The sequence below is a fragment of the Ursus maritimus genome, unplaced genomic scaffold (genome assembly GCF_017311325.1).
Source record: "Ursus maritimus isolate PB19 unplaced genomic scaffold, ASM1731132v1 scaffold_21, whole genome shotgun sequence".
In the NCBI taxonomy this organism is placed as follows: domain Eukaryota; kingdom Metazoa; phylum Chordata; class Mammalia; order Carnivora; family Ursidae; genus Ursus; species Ursus maritimus.
In genome coordinates, this window is record NW_024424564.1 from 37,379,113 (window position 1) to 37,405,418 (window position 26,306).

The 26,306-nt window shown below is 37.9% G+C and overlaps 1 protein-coding gene across 1 annotated transcript in view; it reads left to right on the forward strand.

Annotated features, from left to right (window-relative positions):
* Nucleotides 1-26,306, forward strand: part of MYBPC1 (myosin binding protein C1) — a 73,805-nt gene that overhangs the window by 28,949 nt on the left and 18,550 nt on the right. The window contains exons 12-25 of the mRNA XM_008705772.2: nucleotides 1,092-1,258; nucleotides 3,333-3,465; nucleotides 5,005-5,129; nucleotides 6,027-6,132; nucleotides 7,064-7,230; nucleotides 8,668-8,830; nucleotides 9,818-9,924; nucleotides 10,255-10,388; nucleotides 17,238-17,397; nucleotides 18,992-19,096; nucleotides 19,886-20,074; nucleotides 20,946-21,080; nucleotides 24,264-24,317; nucleotides 25,228-25,395. Of these exons, the coding sequence (XP_008703994.2) occupies nucleotides 1,092-1,258; nucleotides 3,333-3,465; nucleotides 5,005-5,129; nucleotides 6,027-6,132; nucleotides 7,064-7,230; nucleotides 8,668-8,830; nucleotides 9,818-9,924; nucleotides 10,255-10,388; nucleotides 17,238-17,397; nucleotides 18,992-19,096; nucleotides 19,886-20,074; nucleotides 20,946-21,080; nucleotides 24,264-24,317; nucleotides 25,228-25,395 (1,913 nt within the window). The remainder of the gene's footprint in view (nucleotides 1-1,091; nucleotides 1,259-3,332; nucleotides 3,466-5,004; nucleotides 5,130-6,026; nucleotides 6,133-7,063; nucleotides 7,231-8,667; nucleotides 8,831-9,817; nucleotides 9,925-10,254; nucleotides 10,389-17,237; nucleotides 17,398-18,991; nucleotides 19,097-19,885; nucleotides 20,075-20,945; nucleotides 21,081-24,263; nucleotides 24,318-25,227; nucleotides 25,396-26,306) is intronic.

The following is a 26,306-nucleotide window of genomic DNA, read 5'->3' on the forward strand; positions in this document are numbered from 1 at the left end:
AAAAAAAAAAAAAGAAAAGAAAAAAGAAAAAATCAGGACTATTTAGCCAGCAAAGGAAATCAATTTATATTACATTTTGCATTTACACTGGGGTTCTTTCCCTAAAAAGTCTTTATTCTTGAGTTTTTCTTTCATTTACTGGTTTTAAAATAAGGACAGACAAGTGTACTTTAAATCTTATATTTTCCTAGTCATATATATTCTTTATATTTTCTGTATGTTCTTCAGTCAGTGATCAAAATTTGGGGTCATAATTTTGATAATTACACTAAGATGTTACTTTCCCCTTGTTTATTGGAACTTAGCCATTTTCTTCACAGTTTACCATTTATATTTTTATAATTCATACCCAACCTGCTTTCAAAAAAGTTCGAGACATTACTTTAAGCTGAAATATGAATTTTTTGCCTCATTTTCCTTTTCCCCTCCCAATTTAGAAAAACAAAATCTTTTAAAAAGTGAATGTACCCACAAAAGTCGTATTTAAAACAAAACAAAACAAAAGCTTTCTGGCAGTGTCAAAAATTTTTTGCATAAAAAACAGCAAAATATGACTAGTGTGCACATTTACTAATACGGTAGGAAAAATGCTATTTGCAAAATCCTAAGATTTGAGATACTTATTTGTACTGTCTTCATATATAGCTAGGATGTGTACAATAATTAAAGTAGAAAGAGATCATTTTTCTTTCATAGACCAGTATTTAAATCTTCTCATTCTCAATCCACTTTTCAAAATTATTTCAGTACCCATATCCTAGATGACAACTGATCTTAAAATTCCTCAAAACCTCACCTTCTCTTTAAACTTTAGTGAAAATAAATAAAAACATATTCAGAATATTTTCTGCTATCTTTCTCTCTTCCTAATATTCTGCTTTTAACCAAGAAAACGGGAGTGCTAATAGAAGTGCATACATCTGCTCTTTAACTGCCTGCAAGTTTCCTTGAGACTGCGGTTTTTACCTACTCAGGCTTTAAAAACAGGGCTTTTAACACTGAACCGAGAAATCGGTACCATTCTCCGAACTTCATTGTCCTTAAGGGCCGGTGGGCGGCTACTAAACTAGGGAATGGTTTTCCCCGGTTAGGGAGGTGAAGCCGCAGGAGGAAGAACCCGAGGTAGACGTGTGGGAGCTGCTGAAGAATGCGAACCCCAGCGAGTATGAAAAGATCGCCTTCCAGTACGGCATCACCGACCTGCGTGGCATGCTCAAGAGGCTCAAGCGCATGCGCAGGGTGGAGAAGAAAAGCGCCGGTGAGCCTTCGGGGGGGCATGGCTGCGAGGGCCGCCTCCTCTACCCACCGCATATTCCTGTTTCTGGCTGGGTTTGGGGAGGGAACGGATGGGTGGAATTTGCAGGCGTTAGCCTTGACTTCAGGCGAAGTAGTTCGCTGCTCTGCACATCAATAGCTAGGAGGGTAGTCGACTGCTGGTGAAGATTTAAGGTAATGCGGATTTACTTTGCAAGTACCACATACACCACATAATAGAATACCAAATACCTTCGCTGGCATTGGGAATTTCTCAGCAGCCCCTTTCTCCAGCCTCCATATCTCCCGCCCTCTCAAATTCTTGATTCTTACTTAAGCAGAGTAGATTCGATGTTTCTTTGTTTTACCATCATATTCTTCCACCCATTTAATGCGGAATGGGGAATTCACTTCTCACACCCAAGGCAGTCATCAGAACATTTAGTAAAACAGCTATGCTGCTCTGTATAGGGATCTGAAGTGACTGCTTTTGTTGTGGTTTTAAATATCTTTTTAAAAATGCTTTGAAATGTTGCGATTTAAAATTTTTTTAAAAGAAATGCATTTTAAATTGATCATAAGCTCTTTAAAATTTGCTGTACTTGGTCGTCAGTTATACGTTTTGTGACCCAACAAGGTAACATATCAATCCTATTATTGTTTGTTTGTTAAGGTCCAAATAGAATTTATTTATTTATTTATTTAGGTACCCAACCTGGGTGTCCAAATAGAATTTGAAGTCTCTCACCACCTCTTTTTAAAAATTTTCCCTTTGTTTCTAAACCTCCCTGTAAACTGGTTGAGCAATTGGACCCAGGGAAATATAGAAGTGTTTTGTTTTTGCTTTGTTTACATAACTCAGCAATTCCCACTATTTCAAAACTTCAAAATTTTTAGTTTTATTCTTGAGAGGTGTCTGAGATGGTATAGTCACAAACATGTGAATGCCAAGCTGACATCTCTTTTCCCCACACTGGCACATCTAATTCTTATCACTTAGCTCTGAATTGATGTATTGAGGCATATGATAGATAACTTTTTTAAAGCTAGTGTTTGTCGTGTTAAAATATGAGGAGGTGAGCTTATTTAAGCAACAGTATAACAAAGTTGGAATGATGGAAATGCAAGCATAAAAATTCCACGAGGCATTCCACACGTGTATGTATTTTCCAAACTGTCTAAATGAGTATTATCATTAAAATCAGGGGAAAATTATTAAATCAAGCAAAGAAGTTCACATCTGCTTAGGACCTTTCAAAGATAATATTTTTTTAACTACTATGGTCTCTGTCATTTAAAATGTTTTGAAATCCCGAGTTCCTAACCATATATGTAAGGAGTGTTTTAAATGTGTCATTATTTGGGCATGTTTCCACAGTGTAAAAACTTTGACAAGCCTATTTCAATTAGTCAAAGGCATTCAATTTAATCTTATGAGTCATTGAATTTATCTCATAAACTCTGTGATAAAAAACTATCTGTGACATACAAGAAGTACAAAGATAATGCCAGTGATCCTGGTAGTAATCATGCTAGAAGAATGGCATGTTCTTCAAGTTCAGTTTCATTTGGATGCTTTATAATTTCCCAAAGAATTAGGACAATCACTAAAACTTTAAAGGCTCTTCAATAATTCTTTTTTTCTCTTTTTTTAAATTTAAATTCAATTGGCCAACATATAGAACATCAGTATCAGACGTAGAGTTCAGTAATTCATCAGTTGCATTTAACACCCAGTGCTCATCACATCACGTGTCTCCTTAATGCCTGTCACTCAGTTACCCTATCCCCTCACCCACCTCCCCTCCAGTAATCCTCAGTTTCTTCGCTCTTCAATAATTCTTATGTTTCTTTAAAAAAAACATGTGGGTTCTCTTCAAATTTTTAAACCACCTTATCATATATAAATCAACACAGAATTCTAAAATATAGAGGATAATTTGGAAGATTCCTAATTTTTTTCTACTTCGAGTCTCAATTTTTCATTTAGTTTTAGCTTCTTATACATACATCAACTATTTAAGTTCACAGATTATGTATGCACATATTGACATAGTTTTGCTTTTTCTCTCTACCAGCTTTTGCAAAAATTCTTGATCCTGCATATCAGGTTGATAAAGGAGGCAGAGTAAGGTTTGCTGTGGAACTGGCAGACCCAAAGTTGGAGGTGAAATGGTATAAAAATGGTCAAGAAATTCGACCCAGTACAAAGTAAGTGGGCTTTGCAATAATCAGTGATAGCTATATAAATCTAACAGTAGTTTGACTCAATTTTCTGTGAATACAAACACATTTTCGTATAGCTTTTTAATGCAAAATCACATGGAAGGAGAGTAGAAACTTTCCATATATTTTGGAACCATTAAAATTATAGTGCTATATAAATAAAACCTTGTTTTATGTTTTCAATTCTGTACAAGCTTTTTTTGAGTGATTCCAGTTCCAGTTTTGTGTCAATATAGGTCATATGTGATTATTTCAGAGCATTGTCAAACTTCTTCCAGTTTTTAAAATAAAATTTTGAAATACATATTTGATATACCAACTGGAAATAACACCTTATAATTAGAGAACTTTGGTTTTTCCAGAAGAGCATCTTAAGCCTGTGTTTTATTTTTTGGCCCTCTCTCAAATGAAGGAAACAGACTAACCCCTGATGTCTCATGGTATTGCTAGTCTATTATGAAACTACTTTACAGAGATCCTTCTCAGCCTGAGAGATTTTCAGCTCCAATGTATTTTTTTTAAGTTAATAGGACATTTTTAAGTTAATGCACATTTATAAAAGACTTTAATCCTGAAAATCTGTCACTTCTGGAGTGCAATTAGGTGGTTTCCAATTTCTTAATGGGGCCCTGCCTACAGAGTGACTTTGTGATGATAATGTTCAGTCTGATAAAAATCTCTTGAAAGTGGCTTAATTTACCAAAAACATAATTTTAATCACTTATCTTTATCCAGAAAATGTTGTGTAATGCTTTATTCTTGAACTCTTCAATTTGAGAGTTTTTCCAAATGAGAACTTTTTCGTTAGTCTGTTATAATGCCCTAATATACTCATCCATAATCCAGATCACAGACAATTAAGTTTTGTGATATTCCTGGCTTTTAGTTTTTTGTTTCCAAATGCTCAAGTTCTTTTTTAGTAGGTGGTTACTGTGATATAACACTAGTTCTTAAGCTCATGTAAAAGACCATCACGTTCTATAAAATTACTGCCTATATTAGTGATTAAGTTCATATTATTGCTTAAACCGCATAATCACTTATTCACCTAACAAAATCTATTGTGACACTGCACTAGGCAATGAGTGGAATCAGCGGATCAATGAGTAAGATTGAGTCCCTGTCTACCTATAAACTAGATGAACTGGTCATTTTAAAAAATGTACAGAGTTCTAAATCTCTCTGACAACCTCAACCAACCCCATTTTCCAACAATGGGTTAAAAAAACTAAATAGCAAATACGTGGGTACTAATTTATAGATGAAATGAAAACCTTCTATAAAAATACAGAAATTATATATTATGTGTAAATATGCATATGTATTACATTATGCATTGGAAAGATAACAATTGGTTTCATGCTTTGCGTTAACTAAACTATGTAAAATGTGCTACATAAATGGCAGATTAAAATTCTATCCCTGACTTTCAAACAATACTGAATTATAAGCCAGATTTGCTGGTAATAAAGGAAAGAATACAATCAAATTCACAGACTGTTATCTCTCTCCTATTTAAAACAGATACATCTTTGAACATAAAGGATGTGAAAGAATCATGTTTATCAATAACTGTGGGCTGACGGATGATTCAGAGTATTACGTGACAGCTGGTGATGAGAAATGTTCTACCGAGCTCTTTGTGAGAGGTAAAGTGCATCTCTTACTGTAGTCTTCACCGGCCTTGGGCACTCTTCCTCCCAGGAGTAGTAATCAAAATGAGCATGCCCAGGTGAGCTCCTGAGCTCTGGAGCAGAGGTAATAGTACCTCGAGAAGTGCGTTCGCCTGGGTGTTAGACCGACTGCATGGGAGCTCCTCTACACTGGCAGTTATTGTTTATCCTAATTAATCGTCAACTTTGTTGAAGACTAGAAAAGCTGAGAGGAGAAAGAAAACTGGTGAGTCAGAATGCCTCATGCTTTTGACTCAAGCAAGCAGTATATAATTATCCTGGTTATAGTTTCTGAAACCCAACAAACTCTACTGGATAGTCCTCATTTCACACATTCAGCTGATCACAAATAGATTTCTCTTGAAACCAGCTTCATTAATAAAAGGGTATCAGTGGTTGACACTGCGGATGCTAAGGACAATCATTTACTAAAACACTGTGAAAGAGCCGAAGGGTGTCCATGAAGCCCTCTGAATACAGACAGCTCTGTAATCTCTATCATCCATCTAGAACCAGAATCAAGGAATCCTACTGTTACAGATTCTCCTTCATCAGAAATGTCTATCACATGGTTTCTCATTTGCCAAAAGAAGGATATTTGATACATGTTTTGTCAGCTCTCCAGAGCAATAATTGATCCGATTTGAAGAGTTCTGAGAAGATTGGTTCTGAGGAAACCTACCCAGGGTTACCAGCTATCTACTTTGCCAAAAAAGGTGTAATAAAACCCACCAACTATCTACCACCATCTAACTGTAGCCGTAGGGTAGATGATACTTTCTTACTGTTGGTCTTTCATCTGTGAACAAATCTGTGGTCATGAGCAGGTTTTGGACATTTAATGATTCTGATTCTCCCTTTTTTTCACACTAGAGCCTCCAGTTATGGTAACCAAACAGCTGGAAGATACGAATGCTTACTGTGGGGAAAGAGTGGAATTAGAATGTGAGGTGTCTGAAGACGATGCCAATGTGAAATGGTAAATAGCTTTCCTGAGATCTGTCCATTTTTAATAGATTAAAAAAATGTACCTTCATAGATTGGAGAACAGGAAATGGCTTTTACACATACGAAAAGAATCACAACTTCATTTGTCTTAGTAGAAATGGTAACTAAAACTGTGAAGGTGCTTGGGGGTTTTTTCACCTATAAAACTAGAAAGCAATCTAGAAATCTAGGTTGGTAAATGTAGGGGAAGTAGGCATTTACTAAGAAATGGTTGACTTACAGTTGCCCGGGTCTTTTAGACTCCAAATCCTGTGGATGTTCTTAACTTCTACACTTTGCTTACTTTCACTATGTCATGCTGGCAACTTACGTGGAAAAATATACTTACATATTTTTTTTCACTTAATCCCCAGTTACCTTAATGTTATAGTACCATGGGAAAATATTTTAGGCTAAGAATCACCAATTACTTTAAAAAATAAAGGCTTTTTTTTTTGGTCTGGATAGGGAGTGTTTTCTCAAGTTCTTTGTGAGTAACCTCAAAATTAAGGGTAAGAGATTCAGAATCGTAAAATGAAATTCTTTGTTGAGAAGTATAGTAAATTACACAGCATGTATCTGTGGTGATTGGCACAGAGTAGAATGTTTGTTCCAATCTAGAATCATAGCTAACTTTAAAACATATTAAATGATGCTATTCCTACAATGTGGGTCAAGAGGTAATATCCACTCAGCATCTTGAATGGGAAGAAGGGGCTTAATGTTCTTCTAATGTAATTTTTCAGACAATACTTGTTACATTATGAATCCATTTGATACAATGATCCATACATTCTTTAATTCAACAAATTGTTCTTAAATCCCAGGATCTAGCAAAAAAACAAGACCAATAATGTCCATCTCCTGAAGGGTCTTTTATAAAACTCTTTTTAAAATCTATTTTATAATCTGTTTTAACTCAGGTTTAAGAATGGTGAGGAGATTATCCCTGGTCCAAAATCAAGATACCGAATTAAAGTTGAGGGCAAAAAACATATTTTGATCATAGAAGGAGCAACAAAGGCTGACAGTGCAGAATATTCTGTAATGACAACAGGAGGACAGTCATCTGCTAAGCTTAGTGTTGGCTGTAAGTAAGATTTCTTTGGGTGTCTTCCAAGTTGGCTAACTATTGGTGTTGCGTTTGTTAATTCAATTTTAGTTTCAATCTATTTGATTTCTACTTGTGGCAATTTTATATATGTAAAATTGGATTCCATTCTAACTGAGTGTCTATGTCACATCAGTCAGGGTCTCTGAGATGGAAACCAACTACTCAATTTAATAGTAAAACACAGTATTGGGGAGTCTAAAAATCACCTGCCAGAGAAGTTATCCAAATAGTTCAGAAATACTTTAATCCCAAGACCACATAAATAGATGGTAAATACCTAGATGTGATATAAAACCCTGATGTTTGTATAACCTATGGGTGAATTCGCTATCTATTCATTAGATAAACATTCAACATTCTGCAATTACATCTGGAGTGTGAAGGAAGTTGCCCAAACCAAGGAGGCTCGAATGAGAACATTGTAAGAACCCATTTGCTACTAGGATCCAGAGGCATAAAAGAGTTTATGTACTTCCCGAAGTGCCCCCAAATAATAGTCAGTCCTCAACAGCAGAGTGTGTCTCTTCCAGTTAGCCACGAAAATTAAAATAGCAAATCTCACCGGAAGTTTGGTAATACATGCAGAGCAGAAATCCTACTTCCTTACTTCTTTCTTAGTCCAATTGTGATCCACAGGCTCACTGAATTATTCAGAGGTTATCTCAGTTACATTCCTTATGCTTTACAGAACTTCGGCCATTTTCGTTTAATATAAAAAAACTTTTTCAACCATAGGCAGACCCTTACCTGATATTTGTATTCATTTAAAGCAATTACAGTCAGTTCTGCTATAATGCAATATATGCATTTCTAAAATCACTATGCTATACAAAATCATGCAATAAAACCACAAGATTAATGGGGAAAGTGAGGTTATGGGCACAACACTCAAAAATTTTGTCAGCCACACATTAAAAAAAAAAAAAAGAACCTAATAAAAAAACAGTATCATAGTTTTACATATGTCAAGTAGTTAATAAATATGGCACTTTATGTTAAATGAGACCTGGAATTTGCTTGTGTAAGTGGTGTGGAAAGTGTTGTAGCTAGTGAGCCACTGTGAAGTTGTGGAAAGAGGTTTTTTTGAAATGGGATGGACAGTGGTAATCTCAGATGTGCGTGAGTGTGGCTCATACTGCATGAGTGAATTCAGGTAGCTGGTAAATGTTTGACGTGTGTGTGTGTGTGTGTGTGTGCATTTTGTGCAGTCCTACTTGGCTCAGTCAGCTGGGTGCCATTTTCTCCTTTATATGAATGAAATCCTGCATCATCAAACACAAAATCTGTGTTATGTTCCAGTTGTCCCCTAACATATCAATTGCACTGGAGCAAATTCTCATTTTCAAAATAAGATACCGCCTTGGCCTGTCCGGAGTTTGAGTTTGGCACCTATAACTATCTATTTTTCTGTAGTGAAACCTCTGAAGATTTTGACACCTCTGACTGATCAAACTGTACACCTTGGAAAAGAAATCTGCTTGAAGTGTGAAATCTCTGAATACATATCAGGAAAATGGACTAAAAATGGCCTACCTGTTCAGGAAAGTGACCATCTAAAGATTGTTCACAAGGGAAGGTAAGCAAGTTAGGTGACCCATAAGGGAGGGCTGGTCCCCATATCCACTTTCTCCACTTCCTAAATTACATATTTGGTGAGGAGGTTTGGAGAGTAGTCAGAAAGAGAGGATCTGTGTCTGGTTCTTTGCTTCCAAATAGCAAGAACATATGATTTCTCTGTTCTATATCATGTCCTACCAGTGATCCTTTATCTGCACCTCATGGCATGGTGCTTTGGCTATTCAAAAGCCATCAACCAATCCTTTCCATCTAAACATGAGGTTAAAGGACTGATATTGAATCCTAGTTAAAGAATCAATCAAAATGGATTAACGGTCCCTAACTAGTAAGTGTTGCATGACCTCCCACAATTTTTGAGGTGGACATAATAATCTAGAATCTAGGAAAGATTTAAGGCAAGAGTTCTTAACCTTGGATCTGTGGATCCTAGGAGATCATGAATGAACTTCTGGGGGCCCCATAAATCCTCTGAAGCTGTAAGCAAGGTCTGTGTATACAAAAATACACACTTTTCTCTAGAGAGAGGATCCATGGTGTCCATCAGATACTCACTAACCCCCCCAAAAAGTTAAGAACTACTGCTTTTAGATTTAACATCTTAAATGTTAAAGATTATTCTTTATCTTGGTAAAGAAGATTATTCTTGGTAAGTTCTTAAATCTTAAAGTGTAGCACTAGTGAGATATTATATTTTAGTCTTTTTTAAAAAACTGTATGATGAGAAAGGAATAATAGACTCTCACATGCATAATAAGCAAGTTTTGTACAGATAATTTCGTATACTCCAAAACGAATTTTTAGTATAGGTCAATAAATAGGATAATTAAGCCTTCACATTATATTCTCTCTCTATTTCCTGATCTATCTTTCTCTCCAGCCAACCCTAAATAAGTTAATCAGATAAAGGCCAGGTGTCTCTTCAGTTGGGCCATAAACAACCTAAAGTCTTTGTAAATTCTTAGAAATGTTTTTCTTGTTTCCTTAGAATCCACAAGTTAGTGATAGCCAATGCTCTCATTGAAGATGAAGGTGATTATGTATTTGCACCAGATGCCTACCCTATTACTTTGCCTGCCAAAGTTCATGTTATTGGTGAGTAGATGAATCATTGCAGAGTTTTGTGTTCTTGATTTTGTTGTTGTTGTTGTTTGCTTACCTTGGAAATGTAACATATTCAAAACTGTGATATTTAAAGAAAAAATACATGAATTGGTCTGTCATTAATTATAATAGTTGGTTCTTAAGAAGTCTTATAGTGAAGTTGTTTTGCAAGGTGCCAGCCACCAACTACTTTGACTCCTTTTATATTTTTGGTCAGATAAAATATTGGTGACTACCGATGTTCAGCACTAGCAAAGTATTAGCCCAGATATTCACACGGAAATGATTGTCTGATAACAAAGGCCATGTTTTATATTCTAGATCCTCCTAAAATCATCCTGGATGGTCTTGATGCTGACAATACAGTGACAGTAATTGCAGGAAGCAAGCTTCGTCTTGAGATTCCTATCTCTGGAGAACCACCTCCCAAAGCCATTTGGAGCCGAGCAGATAAGGTTTGTTTTACTTACACACACACACACACACACACACACACACACACACTGCCCATTGCACTTCCTACCTTCCATTAGTCAGATGAAAGAAGAAAGCAAATATATATACAGTGGTTCAGTATAGATATAATGCCTTTGATTAAGAAAGATCACCGATTTTCATGTAAATATAATCATCATTCATTTACTTTTCATATTTCTAAGTACCTGCCATGTGACCAGGCAAGTTTGTGTGTATGTGTGTGTTGCTGTTTGTTTTTCCACTGGGCAAGTTTTTATGTACAGTGAACAAGATCCCATTTTTCATTCTTTTTTTAATTTAAATTCAATTAACATAATGTATTATTAGTTTCAGAGGTAGAGTTCAGTGATTCATCAGTTTTATATAATACCCAGTGCTCGTTACATCATGTGCTCCCCCTAATGTCGATCACCTGGTTACCCCATCCCCCCATTCCCTAGTCACAGAGGTTGCTGCCTGTGTTCTTCTCTGGGATTTTGATGGATTCCTGTCTCACATTTAGGTTTTTCATCCATTTTGAGCCTATTTTTGTGTATGGTGTAAGGAAATGGTCCAGTTTTATTCTTCTGTATGTGGCCCATTTTTCATTCTAATGGGTGTCAGAGAATGGGGTAGACGAGAAATAGACAATAAATTATTAAATAAATAAATGAACAAAACCACTTTGGATAGTAATATGTGCTATGAAGATTTTTAAAAAACAGGGTAATATGCTTAGCAAGTGATTGTGAGGTAAATGACAATAGTCTCTATGAAGAACAAGGAAACCATTATGTGAAGATCAAAGGAAAAAGATTTCCAGGTAAAGTCAATGCATGTGCAAAGGACAAGAGGAGAGGAGAAAATGAACTTGATGTATTGAAAGAGTTGAAAAAAAAAAGCCTGTATGGCTGGGTCAGAGTGAATGAGGAGAATACTAAATAAGGTTGGCATGGTAGAGTAGTACAAGCTCGAGTGTCACTCTGTGGCTCCCTATATAAAGTGTATTATGGGCAGTTAAACTATTCCATGTGATATTATAATTATGGACACCTGCCATTAAAGATTTTGCAAAATCCACAGAATGTATAACATAAGAGTGAACCCTAATGTAAATATAGACTTTGAATGATAATGATGTGTCAATGTAGGTTCATCAGCTGTAACAAATATGGGATGTGGGATGTCAGTTGAGGAGGAGATTGTGCATGTGTAGGGAACGGTATATATGAGAACTCTCTGAACTTTCCATTCAATTTTGCAGTGAGTCTAAATCTGCTTTAAAAAATAATTTATTGGGGCACCTGGGTGGCTCAGTCAGGTAAGCATCCAACTCTTGATTTCAGCTCAGATCATGATCTCAGGGTCATGAGATTGAGCCCCGGGTTAGGCTCCACTCTGGATGTGGAGCCTACTTAAGATTCTCTCTGTCCCTCTGCCCCTCAACCCTACTCTCTACTCTCTCTCTCTCTCTTTAAAACAAAAAAAAAAGAAGAAGAAAGGGTGCCTGGGTGGCTCAGTCAGTTCGGCGTCCACCTTTGGCTCAAGTCACGATTCCAGGGTCCTGGGATCAAGCCCCATGTGGGGCTCTCTGCTCAATGGGGAGCCTACTTCTCCCTCTCTCTCTGCCCCTCCACCCTGATTGTGCTCTCTCTCTCTCTCTCATGCTCTCTGTCTCTCTCTCTCTAATAAATAAATAACGTCTTTTTAAAAAATAAAGATTAAAAAATGTTTAAAAGGAATAATTTATTAATCAAAAAATGAGTGTTTGTTTTCTAGAGAAAAAAAACCAACATCATTGAGCTTTGGAACAACTTCAAGCAGGGAAATATTTGTGTATTTGGAGTCCCCAAAGAGGACAGAAGAATATGTAAAGAAATAAGGGTCAAAATTTTTCCAAATTTGATAAAAACTAAAATTTCAGATACAAGAAGCTCTATAAAACCTAAGCACAAGAAACATTAATAAAACCACACCTAGACCCATTATAATCAAATTGCTCAAAACCTGTGATTAAGAAAAAAAGACTTTTAAGTAGACAGTGAAAAAAATCACATTAAATATACAGAAACAAAGACAAGAGTGACAGCAGTTCTTTCTAGAAGCAAAGCAAGTGAGAAAACAGTGGAGCAACATCAAGGAAAAAACTGTCAACCTAGATATCTATGAATTCTAAAAAATTCTACAAATTCTACAAAAACCTTCAACCTACAATTCTATACTGAGTAAAGAATTTTCAGAAATGAAGGCAAAACAAAATTATTTTCATATATATATAAAAACCGAAAGAAATCATCGCTGGTAGACCTGCACTATAAGGAATGCTAAAAGAAGTCCTTAAATCTGAAGGAAAATGATGCCAGATGGAAACATTTTCACAGAGGAACAAAGAGCATCAGAAATGACAACTACATAGATAAACATAAGAGTTTTTTTCTTATTATTTAAGTCTCTTAAAAAGATTATTGACTGTTTAAGCAAAAATAATAACCATGCACTGTGGTGTTTGTAACATAAATGTAAGTAAAATTTATGACAATAGAAACATAAGGTCAAGAGGGGAGAAATGGAAGGCAAGAATTAGGAGGGTCGGAAGGGAGGTATGCTATTGTAATATCACAGGAAGGTAGGCTGAAAAGTTAAAGATGTATACTATAAGCCCTAAAGGAACCACTGAAATAATAAACAAAAAGTTATAGCTCATAAGCCAACAAAGGACATAATATGAAATCACACAAAAAAATTTAATTAACCTAAAAAAAGGCAGAAAAAGAGGCATAAAGAACAGATGAAACAAGTAGAAAACAAATAGCAAGATAATAGAATTGCAAAGAAAAATACATGAATTAGAGATTTCAATACTCCTCTCTCAGTGGTTGATAGAAGACAGACCATTAGTAAGGATATTCCAGGTTTGAGCAATACTGGCAACCATCTTGGTCTAATTAGCATTTATAGAACACTCCACTGACACATGCGGATTGGGCATTATTTTAAAATTACATATGGAAGATTTCCAAGATAGGCCGTAAGTAAGTCTCAACAACTGTAAAAGGACTTAAGTCATGAAAAGTATGTTCTCTGATCACAATGGAATTAATTAGAAATCAATAGCAAAGATATCTGGAAAACGTTCAAATATTTAGAAACTAACATTTTTTGGAATAAATCATGAATCAAAAAAAGGAAACCACAAAGGAAATTAGAAAATATTTATGAGCACACCACATATCAGAATTTGCAGAATGCTACTAAATCAGTACTAAATAGCCCCATATCAATTAAAGAAACGAAATTTGTAGTTAAAAAGTTTCAGAAAGAAAATTCCAGGCCTAGATGGCTTTATTGGAGAATTCTATCAAAAATTTAAGAAGAAAATAATACCAATTCTACACAAACTCTTCCAGAAAATTGAAAAGAGAATAGGAGTATTTCCCAACTCATTTTTGAAACCCAGTTATTCCCTTATAACAAAACCAGGAAAAGATATTAGAAGAGACCATAAACCAATATCACTCATGAACATAGATGAAAAATTCTAAACAGAATTCAGCAAATCAAATCCAACAATATATAAAAGGAATACATTATGACCAACTGGGTTTTATCCCAGGAATGCAAAGATTGGTTTCACATTTGAAAATCAATTAATATAGGGATGCCTGGGTGGCTCAGTTGGTTAAGCATCTGCCTTCAGCTCAGGTCATGATCCAGGGTCCCTGGATCAAGTCCTGCTTTGGACTCCTTGCTCAGTGGGGAGCCTGCTTCTCCCTCTGCCTGCCACTCCCCCTGCTTGTGCTCCTGCTCTCTCTCTCTCTCTCTGACAAATAAATGTTTAAAATCTTAAAAAAAAAAAGAAAGAAAATCAATTAATATAATTCAACATATTAACAAACCAGGAAAAAATAAGCATGATCATCTCAATAGACACAGAAGAACATTTGACAAAACCCAACATCCATTCCTAATAAATATCTCTCAGCAAACTAGGAAGTAAAAGGAACTTCCTCAATATGGTAAAAAAAAAAAATCTGTGAAAATCCTACAATGATCATTCTACTTAAGGTGAAAGATTGAATGCTTTCCCCTCTCAGATCAGGAACAAAAGAGAGAGATGTCCATCCTCACAACTTTTTTTTTTTTTTAAGATTGTATTTATTTGAGAAAGAGAGCATGTGCAAGAGAACACAAGCAAGGGAGAGGGAGAAGTAGGCTCCCTTCCAAGCAGGGAGCCCAACACGAGGGGGAGGGCCCTCAATCCCAGGACCCTGGTAACATGACCCAAGCTGAAGGCAGCCACTTAACGGACTGAGCCACCCAGGTGCCCCCTATCTTCACCACTTCTATTCAAGTTTGTACTGGAGGTTCTAGCCAGGACAATCAGGCAAGAAAAAGAAATAATGGATATCCATATTGGAAAGGAAAAAATAAAACTGTTCTTATTGTTATTATAGATGACATAATCATAGATGTAGAAAATTCAATGTAACCTACAAAAAAATCTACAGTCACAAATGGTCATAGTAGCCTTATTTATAATTTATTTATTTTTTTAAAAGATTTTATTTATTTGACAGTGAGAGAGAGCAAGTGAGCACAAGTAGGGGGAGCAGCAGAGGGAGAGGGAGAAGGAAGAAGAAGGTTCCCCGCTGAGCAGGGAGCCCAACACAGGGCTTGATCCTGGGACCCCAGGATCATGACCTGAGCCCAAGGCAGGTGCTTAACCGACTGAGCCACCCAGGAGCCCCAGGAGCCTTATTTACAGTATCCAGAAACGCAGACAACACAAATGTCCGTCAACAGGTGACTGGATAAACAAATGATAGGATATTCACACAATGGAATACTACTAGCAATAAAGAGGAATGAATTATTGATGTATGCAACAACTTAGATGAATCATTATGCTGAATGAAAGAAGCTGTACAGCGACAACAAAAAATATTTCTAAAAACTGACGACACCAAATGCTTATAAGGATATGGAACAACTAAAGACTCCTACATCACTGGTGGAAATGCAAAACGGTACACCCACTTTGGAAAACAGTTTGGTAGTTTTTTACAAAGGTAAACACGCTCTTGCCATACAACTCTATAATAAAATTCCTAGGTATTTACCCTAGAAAAATGAAGATATATGTCTGCACAAAAACTTGTACCTGAATGTTTATAACAGCTTTATTTATAATTGTCAAAGCTTGGAAACAACTCAAAAGTCCCACTGTGCAAACATATAGTTAGTACATGCTTAAACCAGCTGTACATGGAATATACAATAGGCTGCTACTCAACAGTGAAAAGGAAGATACTAGTAACACATGCAGTAACCTGGATGAATCTAAAGAGCGTCACACTAAGTGAAAGAGGACAGATCCAAAAGGCTACATACAGTTTGAGTCCTTTATATGATATTCTAGAACAAGGAAAATTAGAGAGACAAATAACAGATTGGTGGTTGCCAGGGACCAGAGTGTGCAGTGAGTGAGCTGACTGTGAAGGAACATGGGGATACTGTTGGGGGGTCACAGAAACGGTCTGTATCTTGATTGTGGTGGTGGTTACACAATCACACAAATTTATCAAAATTCACAGAACTCTATGTCTAAAAAGTGTGACTTTTACTCTATGTAAATGATAGCACAATAGACAAGCAAACAAAATATAGAAAACTAAAGAAGATAATAAAAAACCACCCTAAGTATTTCTCTTTTCACATTAAAAAGAAAGCAGAACACCTTTTATAATCTTAAGATTAGAGTTTAGCTAATATGAGGAAATTTTGTTCAATTATAGCAGAATTATGAAAACTATAGACTATCGCAGTTATTCTTATTGTTGTCACAATCTTTTGTTATTGAAGACGTAGGAGTCCTAATCCAGACCCAAAAGAGCAAAGAGTTAATTTAATAGTTATTAGAAAATTACCAGTTTCTAAATTACCTTGACCTCCTCTGTTTTTTCTCTTTGTCTACTGGCTGTTCATTGTCATGTAGGAGATATGACCTAGGAATCAGAAAATTGGAATGCTGTTTTAAATTTCTGGCCTAAGAAAGAGAGAAGGAAAGAAGTGGGGGAGAGGGGGCGCCTGGGTGGCACAGCGGTTAAGCGTCTGCCTTCGGCTCAGGGCGTGATCCCGGCGTTGTGGGATCAAGCCCCACATCAGGCTCCTCTGCTAGGAGCCTGCTTCTTCCTCTCCCACTCCCCCTGCTTGTGTTCCCTCTCTCGCTGGCTGTCTCTATCTCTGTCGAATAAATAAATAAAATCTTTAAAAAAAAAAAAAAGAAGCGAGGGAGAGAAAAGGGGGGAGAAGGTGGAGGAGGAGGAGAAAAAAAAAGAAAGAAAATATAATGGAAGGCCCAACCTACCCTGTCTTTACTTTGGGGATTAGATGTTCATTCTTTCATGTCCTATTAGAAGGGAAAAATCAATACTCAACAATTTGTATGGAAAATTGGCGTGTGGTCTTCTTCAACCCTTTTCAGTATTTCTACATTTTCAAGACATATAAGGAAATAAGCAAATCATGATTAGTTCCTGATATGAATTTAAGTGTTCTAATTTCACATCCAAAGAGACTCCTCTCCTAAAATAACACTTCTGCAGTCATATTTTTGTCCTCCAACTTTTTCTTTGGTGAGTTCATGGTTAGTGGGCTTTGGAGACAAATCCCACAGCTCTCTGCTGTGTAATACGGAATGTTATTACCTTTGTCCTTAGGGCTGGTGGAGGATCACACTAAGAACATGCCTTTTAGGCATTAGCACCACATCCAGCCTAAGTTATAAGGCACTCTGGAGTAGTCCTTGTCATATAGGTCGTGCCATATTTTGTTTCTCTCCTTCTTAGGCTATTATGGAGGGCAGTGGCCGGATAAGAGCAGAATCTTACCCTGACAGCAGCACTCTGGTCATTGATGTCGCTGAAAGAGATGACTCTGGTGTTTACCACATAAATCTGAAAAATGAAGCTGGGGAAGCACATGCAAGCATCAAGATTAAAGTTGTGGGTAAGTCCTCTGGGTCAACAAACTTCTAGAATCAAGGTGACATGTCCATATCCAGAGAAGACTTTGGCAGCTCTTGGCTCTTTTGGCTCTTCTGGGTAGCCAACAAAGAAAAACACAGTATAGCTATATTTTATCAATCACCATCTTTCTACCTTTGCCTTTTTTCTTTTCTTTTTTCTTTTCTTTTCTTTTCTTTTCTCTTCTTTTCTTTCTTTCTTTCTTTCTTTCTTTCTTTCTTTCTTTCTTTTCTTTTTTTTTTTTTAATTTCCTTCCCGGGGTGCCTGGGTGGCTCAGATGGTTAAGCATCTGCCTTCAGGTCATGATCCAGGGTTGTGGGATCGACCCCTGCCTCGGGCCCCCAGCTCAGTGGGGAGTTTGCTTCTCCCTCTCTCTCTGTCTCTGCCCCTGCTTGTGTACTCTCTGTCTCTCTCTCTCTCTCAAAGGAATAAATAAAAATCTTTAAAATTTCCTTCCCTTCCCACTCTTCGCTTCCTTTCTCTTTCTCTTCTTTTTTCTTGCCTAGAGGTCCAGTTGCAGGAATGCATAACTAAGTTTAGCCATTTGGGGCTGTTGGTCATTAGCTCTCCACAGTCATATTCCCTTTCGGTGCCCTTTAAACCTACTGAAACACAATTGCTAAACAATTTCCAACATCACAATCATCTAGAAGGGTAAGATCTATATCAGTCCTTAGATAACCTCCTAAATACATTTTTCCTAAGCCTGAAACCAAGTGAAATGAGTCCAGCAGATTATTGATGGCCCAAGCTCTCATGGCCTCTTCAAGTCACTTTATTTTTCCCTTAAGAAATGTATTTCAAATGGATCAGAAACTAGTGTCACTTTATCAGGCACTGAACTATGTTAACAAAACATGGTAACTTGCCATTTTTGACTTAGATTTCTACCAGTGGACATCTTTTTTTTTTTTTTTAAGATTTATTTATTTATTTGAGAGAGAGAGAGAGAGCACAAGCCCAGGGAGAGGCAGAGGGAAAGGGAGAAGCAGACTCCCCGCTGAGCTGGGAGTCTTACATGGGGCTCAATCCGGGACCTGGAGATCACGACCAGAGCCTAAGGCAGAAGCTTAACCATCTGAGCCACCCAGGTGCCCCTCTACCAGTCAACATCTTGATTCTTCCAACTGATTTACAACAATTAGTCCTTGACTCAGTTCCACTGAAAGTTCACTCTGTAGTTAAAAAAAACAAAACACAAAACAAAATCACATCTGATATTAGGCAATAATTTCTTAGTTCCATTTTTAAGGTAAAGGAAAAGTGTCTTGAGTTCCATGTGGGGCTTGTTCTCTAATGTTGTGACACTAGTTCAAAGCACTTGAATACATCATTATTTTTATCTTTATTGGACTCACCTTCCCTTATCCCATATAGAACATGACTTTTTGCCTAAATTAGTTACTATGTGCATTTCAATAAGAATGGAAAAGTATTCAGAAAAAAAATGCTTCAACGATTATCACCAAAAATCTATTTTCCAATTAACATTTTTCTTTGTGCTCTCATATACTCTTTTTTTATTTTATTTTTTTATTCTATTCTATTCCATTTTTTTGTTTGTTTGTTTGCTACAGACATCCCTGATCCTCCAGTGGCACCAAGTGTGACAGATGTGGGAGATGATTGGTGTATCATGAAATGGGAGCCTCCTGCCTATGATGGAGGGACCCCAATCTTAGGTAACTGCAGTTATTCTGCCTGTGGAACTGCCAGTGGAGTTGGAATCTTCTTTATGCTCATTAGTATAGAGTGCATTTTAAAATATTGCATTTAGAAGAAAACCTATCATACCACAACTTTAAGTATCCATTCAAATTGAAATATATTTTGAAATTCTCTGTAAGTACTTGAGATTTAAATAACTCTGATGAATATCATCTGACTGCCTGTTCTCTTTTTTTGTTTGACATTTACATTTAATACCTAATTTTGCAACATCTATGAGTTTAACTTTAAATTGTCCTGGTCAGTAAATGTCTAGTTCCATAGAATTATGTCTATGAAGAAATTTCTTTTAGAGATAAGTACTTAGAAGAATTTGCTTCCCCTATGGAACAAGATTTTTTTTTTCTACTTGGAACTCATAAAACTGGTCATTTCCTTTTTCTTACCGACATTGTTGGGACTCGGAGCCAAATCTATTACTAAACTATAGAAATGGTGTAAGTTTCTACAGTCTACATATCTGTGATTTATTTTTCTCTCTTCTCTTCCTGTGCAATTTTATTGTATTATTTTTAATATTTTAATATTATATTCTTTTTATCTATCTCCTAGGACATTAATGTTTGTATTCCCTATAATCTCTCTCAAACAACTGATGGAAGAAGATGGCTTAAAAATACAAGCATACCTGACTATTTCACTTAGAGTGCTAAGAATATGGGAAATTTTACGAATTCTAATACTTAAAATTTAGTTTTGGAGACCATGGCAAAACCTCAGTTTCCATTTTGTGTCACTTGCAGGATACTTTATTGAGAGGAAGAAGAAACAAAGCTCCAGATGGATGAGGCTAAATTTTGATCTCTGCAAAGAAACAACTTTTGAGCCCAAGAAGATGATTGAAGGTGTGGCCTATGAGGTCCGCATCTTTGCGGTGAATGCTGTTGGCATCTCCAAGCCCAGTATGCCCTCCAAGCCTTTTGTTCCTTTGGGTGAGTCAAGAGAGATGTGCTTCTGTCATGTGAAGCATTGCCCTGGCTTGTGACTGCTCCCTTCCAACCTCTAACTGGAGCAGACCTAGAGGCTTCTTAGAGTGGTGGGTGAGCAGAAGGTTGGAGGCAGTTAGGGGTAATTTTCTAAGAAATTGAAAAACAACTTTGGTAGAGTTGAATGTCTTCATAACGTAGACCCTGGAATTTATTACCAGAATTCCAATGAGAGCCGTAGGTGGCTCTGGTTGCTACTTCCAGCTTAAAGCACTTAGCTAAGCTCACCGACACATGACCACTCCCCACTTGTCTTTCTGAAGGTATAACCCAGCACCTAGGTGTCATCATTGTAACTAAAACAGGGACCACTTCAACAAAGCACACTCGAAAACTGGTCTCTTTGCTTTACAATCAGACCTTAAATGTTATCTATTGAGCCAACAAGGTCAGTTTGACAAAGACAAAGAAACCAAGATAAGATGTCTCACTCCTTTATGGTAGTGAAGTACTTTTTCAATAGAAAGAAGATTTAGTATAAGTTTAAAGTTAGAAGGTAATGGGAAATTTACTCTGGATCATTAAATCTTAAAACTTTGACTTTTTTCAACTTCCTTGGGCCTCCCAGCCTCCGACACAAACCTCTCAAACTGGAGGGAAAGTGTGGAAGCATTTCTAAAATTTTCTACGCCTAGCAGATCCTTGCCTTCCACGCAGCACACGCTTGAGGAGTCTTCACTGAATTTTATTAAGACATGGGCCTTCTATGTACAATGTTATTTGTATCCTAGTTCATTTTATCATAGTTTGTGCTGTACCACCATAGTGAATGATGTCTTCTGTCTCCGTCTTTTTTTTTTTTTTTTAATGTTTGAAGCTGTAACCAGCCCTCCTACCCTTCTGACCGTGGACTCTGTGACTGACACCACTGTCACGATGAGGTGGCGGCCCCCAGACCAGATTGGTGCAGCAGGTTTAGACGGCTATGTGCTAGAGTATTGCTTTGAAGGAAGTAAGTACAACTGGTGGTTAAACTGAATTCCATCATCAATAGGTGAGATACGCGCCCCCCCCTTTTCTTTTGTTGCTCATTCTTGGGAAATCTCCTTCCTACTGAAAATAACAACAAGCAAAGGTCATCCTTCTAAAGTGGATAAAAACTAAGCCCTTCTTTGGTACTTGATGCTAACAAAATGGAGATCTGAAAAATATCCTAGTTAATCTGCCAGATCAGACAACATGATAGGCCTAAGACACAGGAGGAAGGGAGTCTGACAAGATTTTAGGAATTTCCACTTCTCGAAATGGTGGAATAGAACTGTACCAAGCAAAATAAAAGTCTAGTTAGGATGAAGCAAGTTGGAAATGCTAAACCCTATACTGAGCAAAGGTCAGCTATCAAAAGTGATGCCTATTTCTGGGTAATAAAGAGAGACTATATATTTGGCAAGCTGGTGATCATCCCCTGCCTTCCTGAAGGAAAAAAAGAACAAGAAGAATAATTAAGGACAACTTTCACTGCTTAGAGGAAGCAGCATTAAATCCCAGAGGGGGTATGCAATAGATTTGACATGTGACAGAACTTGTCTCAGTATAGAAAAATTTAATCACTTAAATTTAGGAGGCGAAGAGAAACAGGTTTAAAAAAAAATTGTTGTTAGAAAAAGAGAAACGACACAAGAAAATATGGGCCAGAGTGTACCTAAAACCAAAACCGATGTGAAGTTCACTGAAAGCTTCTTGTGTGTTTTGATTTCCTGCTCGACATGATTTGAAAATCCGCGAATAAAATGGCCCCAGTTTGAACTCAGGCTCCACTGTAGATGACGGTAGGTATACAGTCCACCAGGGAAGCTTGTTCCTGCCTCCACAAATGATAGGCCAACACTTAACCTCTGAGAAAACTCTTTGGACCCCAAACTTTAACATGGATCTTACATGAATGAAAGAGAGACTACAGAGCACATTAGAGAAATCAGAAATGTGGACACAAAGGCACCTTTCCAGGAGGAAAATCTCTATGGAAAAGAAACTTCGCATGAAGAAAAAACTGCTGAAAAGGAAATCCCCGGCCGCTGGATTGGGGCATCCCTGGAAATGACCACCATTGGTGTCGGTTGTGGTTGCGAGGGAACAAGGCGGGGGCAGGGCATCCTGGTAACGGTTCCACTTTCATGTGCTCGCTCACAGAACACTCTGCTTGATTTCTCCAGGGCTTAGAAAGCCACTAACCACAACTGTTTCTCCAGGGCTTAGAAAGCCACTAACTAAATCATGAGAAAGTCCCCAGGTATCCCCGCATGGGAGGGGGGTCGTGTCACTAATGGAGCAGGTAAATTCTTGAGTGCTTCGAAATATGGTTTATTCCCATTCCATTCCTCCTCCCCCCATTTCAAAAAATCCTGAGTATTTCACTCTGTTATTTATATCACCCCACCAGCCAGATCTCCCAATCTCACATGTGATGTGGCTGCGGATCACGAACATTTGTGTATGTATGAAACAGAGCAAATTCTTTACTCTTTTCTTTCTGATAGGTTTAAAAAGTAAGAAGATACAGCAAAATGATAGATGGCTGTCATTTTGATGTTACCCACCTTAGATAAAATACAACGAAGTGTATTTTACATAATTTTGTGTGTGGTCTGTGTAGATATATATGTATATACGGATATACATATATATATGTACACAGTCAGTATTATGTATATATTTTGCCACATAACGTTTTGGAATTAGCTTTCTATGGAACTTCTTTCGTAACGTATATATCTTTCTTCTTGCAGTCTTTTCTTTCTTTATGTGGCTGCCCTATTCTTCATTCTTTTTAATGGCTGTTGTCCTCCAGACTAATTTTCTGTAGTGTTTAATGCTTTTTAGACATGTCAGGTTTTATTCTGTAAGAAAAATTCTTTCTTTTATAAGATCGTGTGTTGGTTTTGACTCTGCCTTTCTCTTGTTTTGGTTTTTTTGGTTTTTTTTTTTTTTTAATGCCTGCAGCACATTACTCTTCTTTGTTGTCTTCCTTCGCTCTAGCTGTTTCTTTTCTTTCTTAAAAATTCTCCTCGTGTATCAAATAACTTTCGTATTCCTTCCCCATCCCTCAGACCCCATTTTCTTACTCTCATTTTCCTCAGTTAAAGTGGTTCAGATGTGAAGGGATGGGCTATTTGTTCCCCTCTGATCTTGTTTCGTCTTGTTTTTCTTGAAATTTCTCCTTTACTGGTTCTTCACTCTTTCAAGCACGTTTTCTGTCTATTTGCACTTTCTCATCAACTGTCTCTTCACTATGAAAATATCAACACGGTAGCTCCCAGTGTGACCATTGGCTTAAAGACATATCTCTTTTCTGATGTTCTATTGAAATTTTTCAATTGTTATCAATCCATCAATCAATGCCCTGGCAGCCACCAGAATATTCTGCCTCCCCGTTCCTTCTTCCTGCTACTCCTAGAAGGGATGGAATGAGAGAGAGGAGAAGGTTCCAGGGGTTTCCACTCCCCTGTTCCGCTCCTGATAACCTCGAAAGGCATCATCCCAAACCAATGGGGTATACCCACGACCAGCCCAAGAGCCAGCAACATTCCCTCCACCGCATGTGGAAGGCAGGGACCCAGGCAGGCTCAATTTGTTTTCTTGACCGCAGAGCTGGTTGCCGTGGCAACGGAGGGCTGCCTCCAGAGCTGCTAGGAAGACAGGGCTGGCTTTATTATGAGTGCCCTCACTCCCAGCCTGTGAGGATTGAACCCCTGTAGCGCGAACACTGTGTTCCCTGAGTACCTGGGAGGATCCTCCCAGGCTGAGGGGGCAGGGACAGGTCAAAGGATAGACTGTTCCACTGTGTGCTGCTTCTCTGTGGAGTCCAGGACCTGCTCCTCCTTTCTCTTCAGGGTCTTGCTTTGTTTCTCTCTACCTCTTGTTTCCACAGCTGGAAATGCCCAGCCTCTTTTCTCCTCCTCTTCTCTGTGGCAGATGCCTCGGGACGAAAACCATAGTCTGAACAGAGCAGGCTGTGGCTCTCCTGAGGAACTGCCCCCCTCCCTAATGTGTTTGGTCTCTTCCGTCACTGCTCTGAAGACAAATATCTTTGCATACTTTGCATACTTTACTAACAGAGAATGCTGACTACTGATACGATATTCTTCTGGTGTGAAAGTGGGTGTCTTTAATTAATTTTAATGACGGATTCTCAAAGGTACATCAGCAAAACAATCTGATGAAAATGGGGAGGCTGCATATGATCTTCCAGGTAAAGTATTCTATGAAAGCTTTCAAACTTTCTTACTATATGATAAACGTTTCTGGGAATGTTCCATGACCAAGCATGAAGTACACTTACCACCCACACACAAAAAAGCCCTTAGAGATCAAGGGGGTGGGTGGGCAGTGAGCTAATAATGTGGAATACAAGCCTTCTTTTTCTTCTTCCTGAGGGCATAATGCATACAAACTTTTAGAAGTTGAAATAGTTGCAAGCCCCTCTCTTGATGTTATAGACAAAGCTACCAAAATCTTTTAAAAATATTAACATTTCTGAACAAGGCAAAATAATTATGCTAGTTCCTTATGAGGTCTTGGCTCCCGAGCTGTGTTTCCTTTTTGCCATGGATACTAGCTTCTTGTCTTCACAAATGGGACCATGATCGGATTCCCCGGGCCCATATTAGTGTCTCATAATAAAAAACCAGTCAAGATAAAACAGAGATTATATGACTATAAAGGTCTGTGTCTCTCATTCATAAGAATAGCATCTTCCTGCTCTGAAGTTTAACATATGTAGATGGCTAAATGTCATGGTTATGTCAACCCTTATAAACCTGAATTGGCATAACTCCAGTATCACTGTAGTTTCCCGAATCACAGTAACTGTCCCCAAGAATTCAGATACTCTAGTATCATAGTATCCTGAATAAGAGGTTTTTCAGAAATAGCAGAATCTGATTATCCTTCTTCCTGTCATTTGCATTAGCCATTCTAGACCATTTTTCATTTAGATACGAAAAATGCTCATTCATGTAGTATGACTCCAGACCAAAGTCTTATTTCCTTCAACTGATTTAATTATGAGTCAAATACTAGTATGGAGCCAACGGTACCAATTAGGATGATTTCTTTCACTAAACACCATTTCTCTTTTCTTTTTCTTTTGTGGATTTTAGCTGACAATTGGATAGTTGCAAACACAGAACTGATCGACAAGACCAAGTTCACCATCACAGGTCTGCCAACCGATGCCAGGATCTTCGTGCGTGTAAAGGCTATCAACGCCGCAGGTGCCAGTGAGCCCAAGTACTACTCCCAGCCCATTCTGGTGAAGGAAATCATAGGTGGGTGGCAAGACTTGCAACATTTTGTCTCCATTTCCAACATTATTTGGTTTTATGTTTTAACCCCCTTCTTTCCCCTTAAGCTTCGTATTTCTCTGTCACTCCTTTGATGTATTGTGAATGCACCCTGGGAGTTAGGAACGAACAAAACAGCTCCTTTCCACCAGCATGGAAGTCAGCTCAGGGTTTGCAAGTCGGTATGAGGACCATTAGTTAACCTCACCCGGTGTCATGAGCCAGCTCTGGCTGTGCTGCCGATTCTCATGGAAGAGAGGGAGCGTGAACACAGCCGTGCAAACAGCAGCAACAAGGCTCCAGTGGGTCTGCAAGGCCAGAACCATCTTCATAATGAAATGGACACCTGAATTGCCTGCCCTTTTCAGTGCTTGACATCTGCACTGATGGTGCGAAAGTGACCTTGTGTAAAACTGCAGGTGCTCAGCGCAGACCCAGTCAGTGCCACCAAACTATAAACTAGAGCACAGATGCTGTAGTTACTTCTGTCTTTCTCACCACCTCGCTCTCATAGCGAAAATAAAAGAGCCAGCTTTGCCTCGGCAGATCGTTTTTTTTTTTAAAGATTTTATTTATTTACTTATTTGTTTGAGAGACAGCGAGCAAGAGAGACAGCATGAGCAGGGGGGAGGGGTAGAGGAAGAGGGAGAAGCAGACTCTCTCCTAAGCAGGGAGCCCAAGGTGGGGCTCTATCCCAGGACCCCAAAATCATGACCTGAGCCAAAGGCAGACACTTAACAGACCGAGCCGCCCAGGTGTCCCACCTCGGCATGTTCTTGATGAAGCATAAAAATTATTAATGTTATTAAACCTTGGTCCTTGAGTACACATTTTTCCTATGTGTCTGTGGCAGTGAAATGCACAGCATGTACAGAGGCCTTACACTGCACACTGTG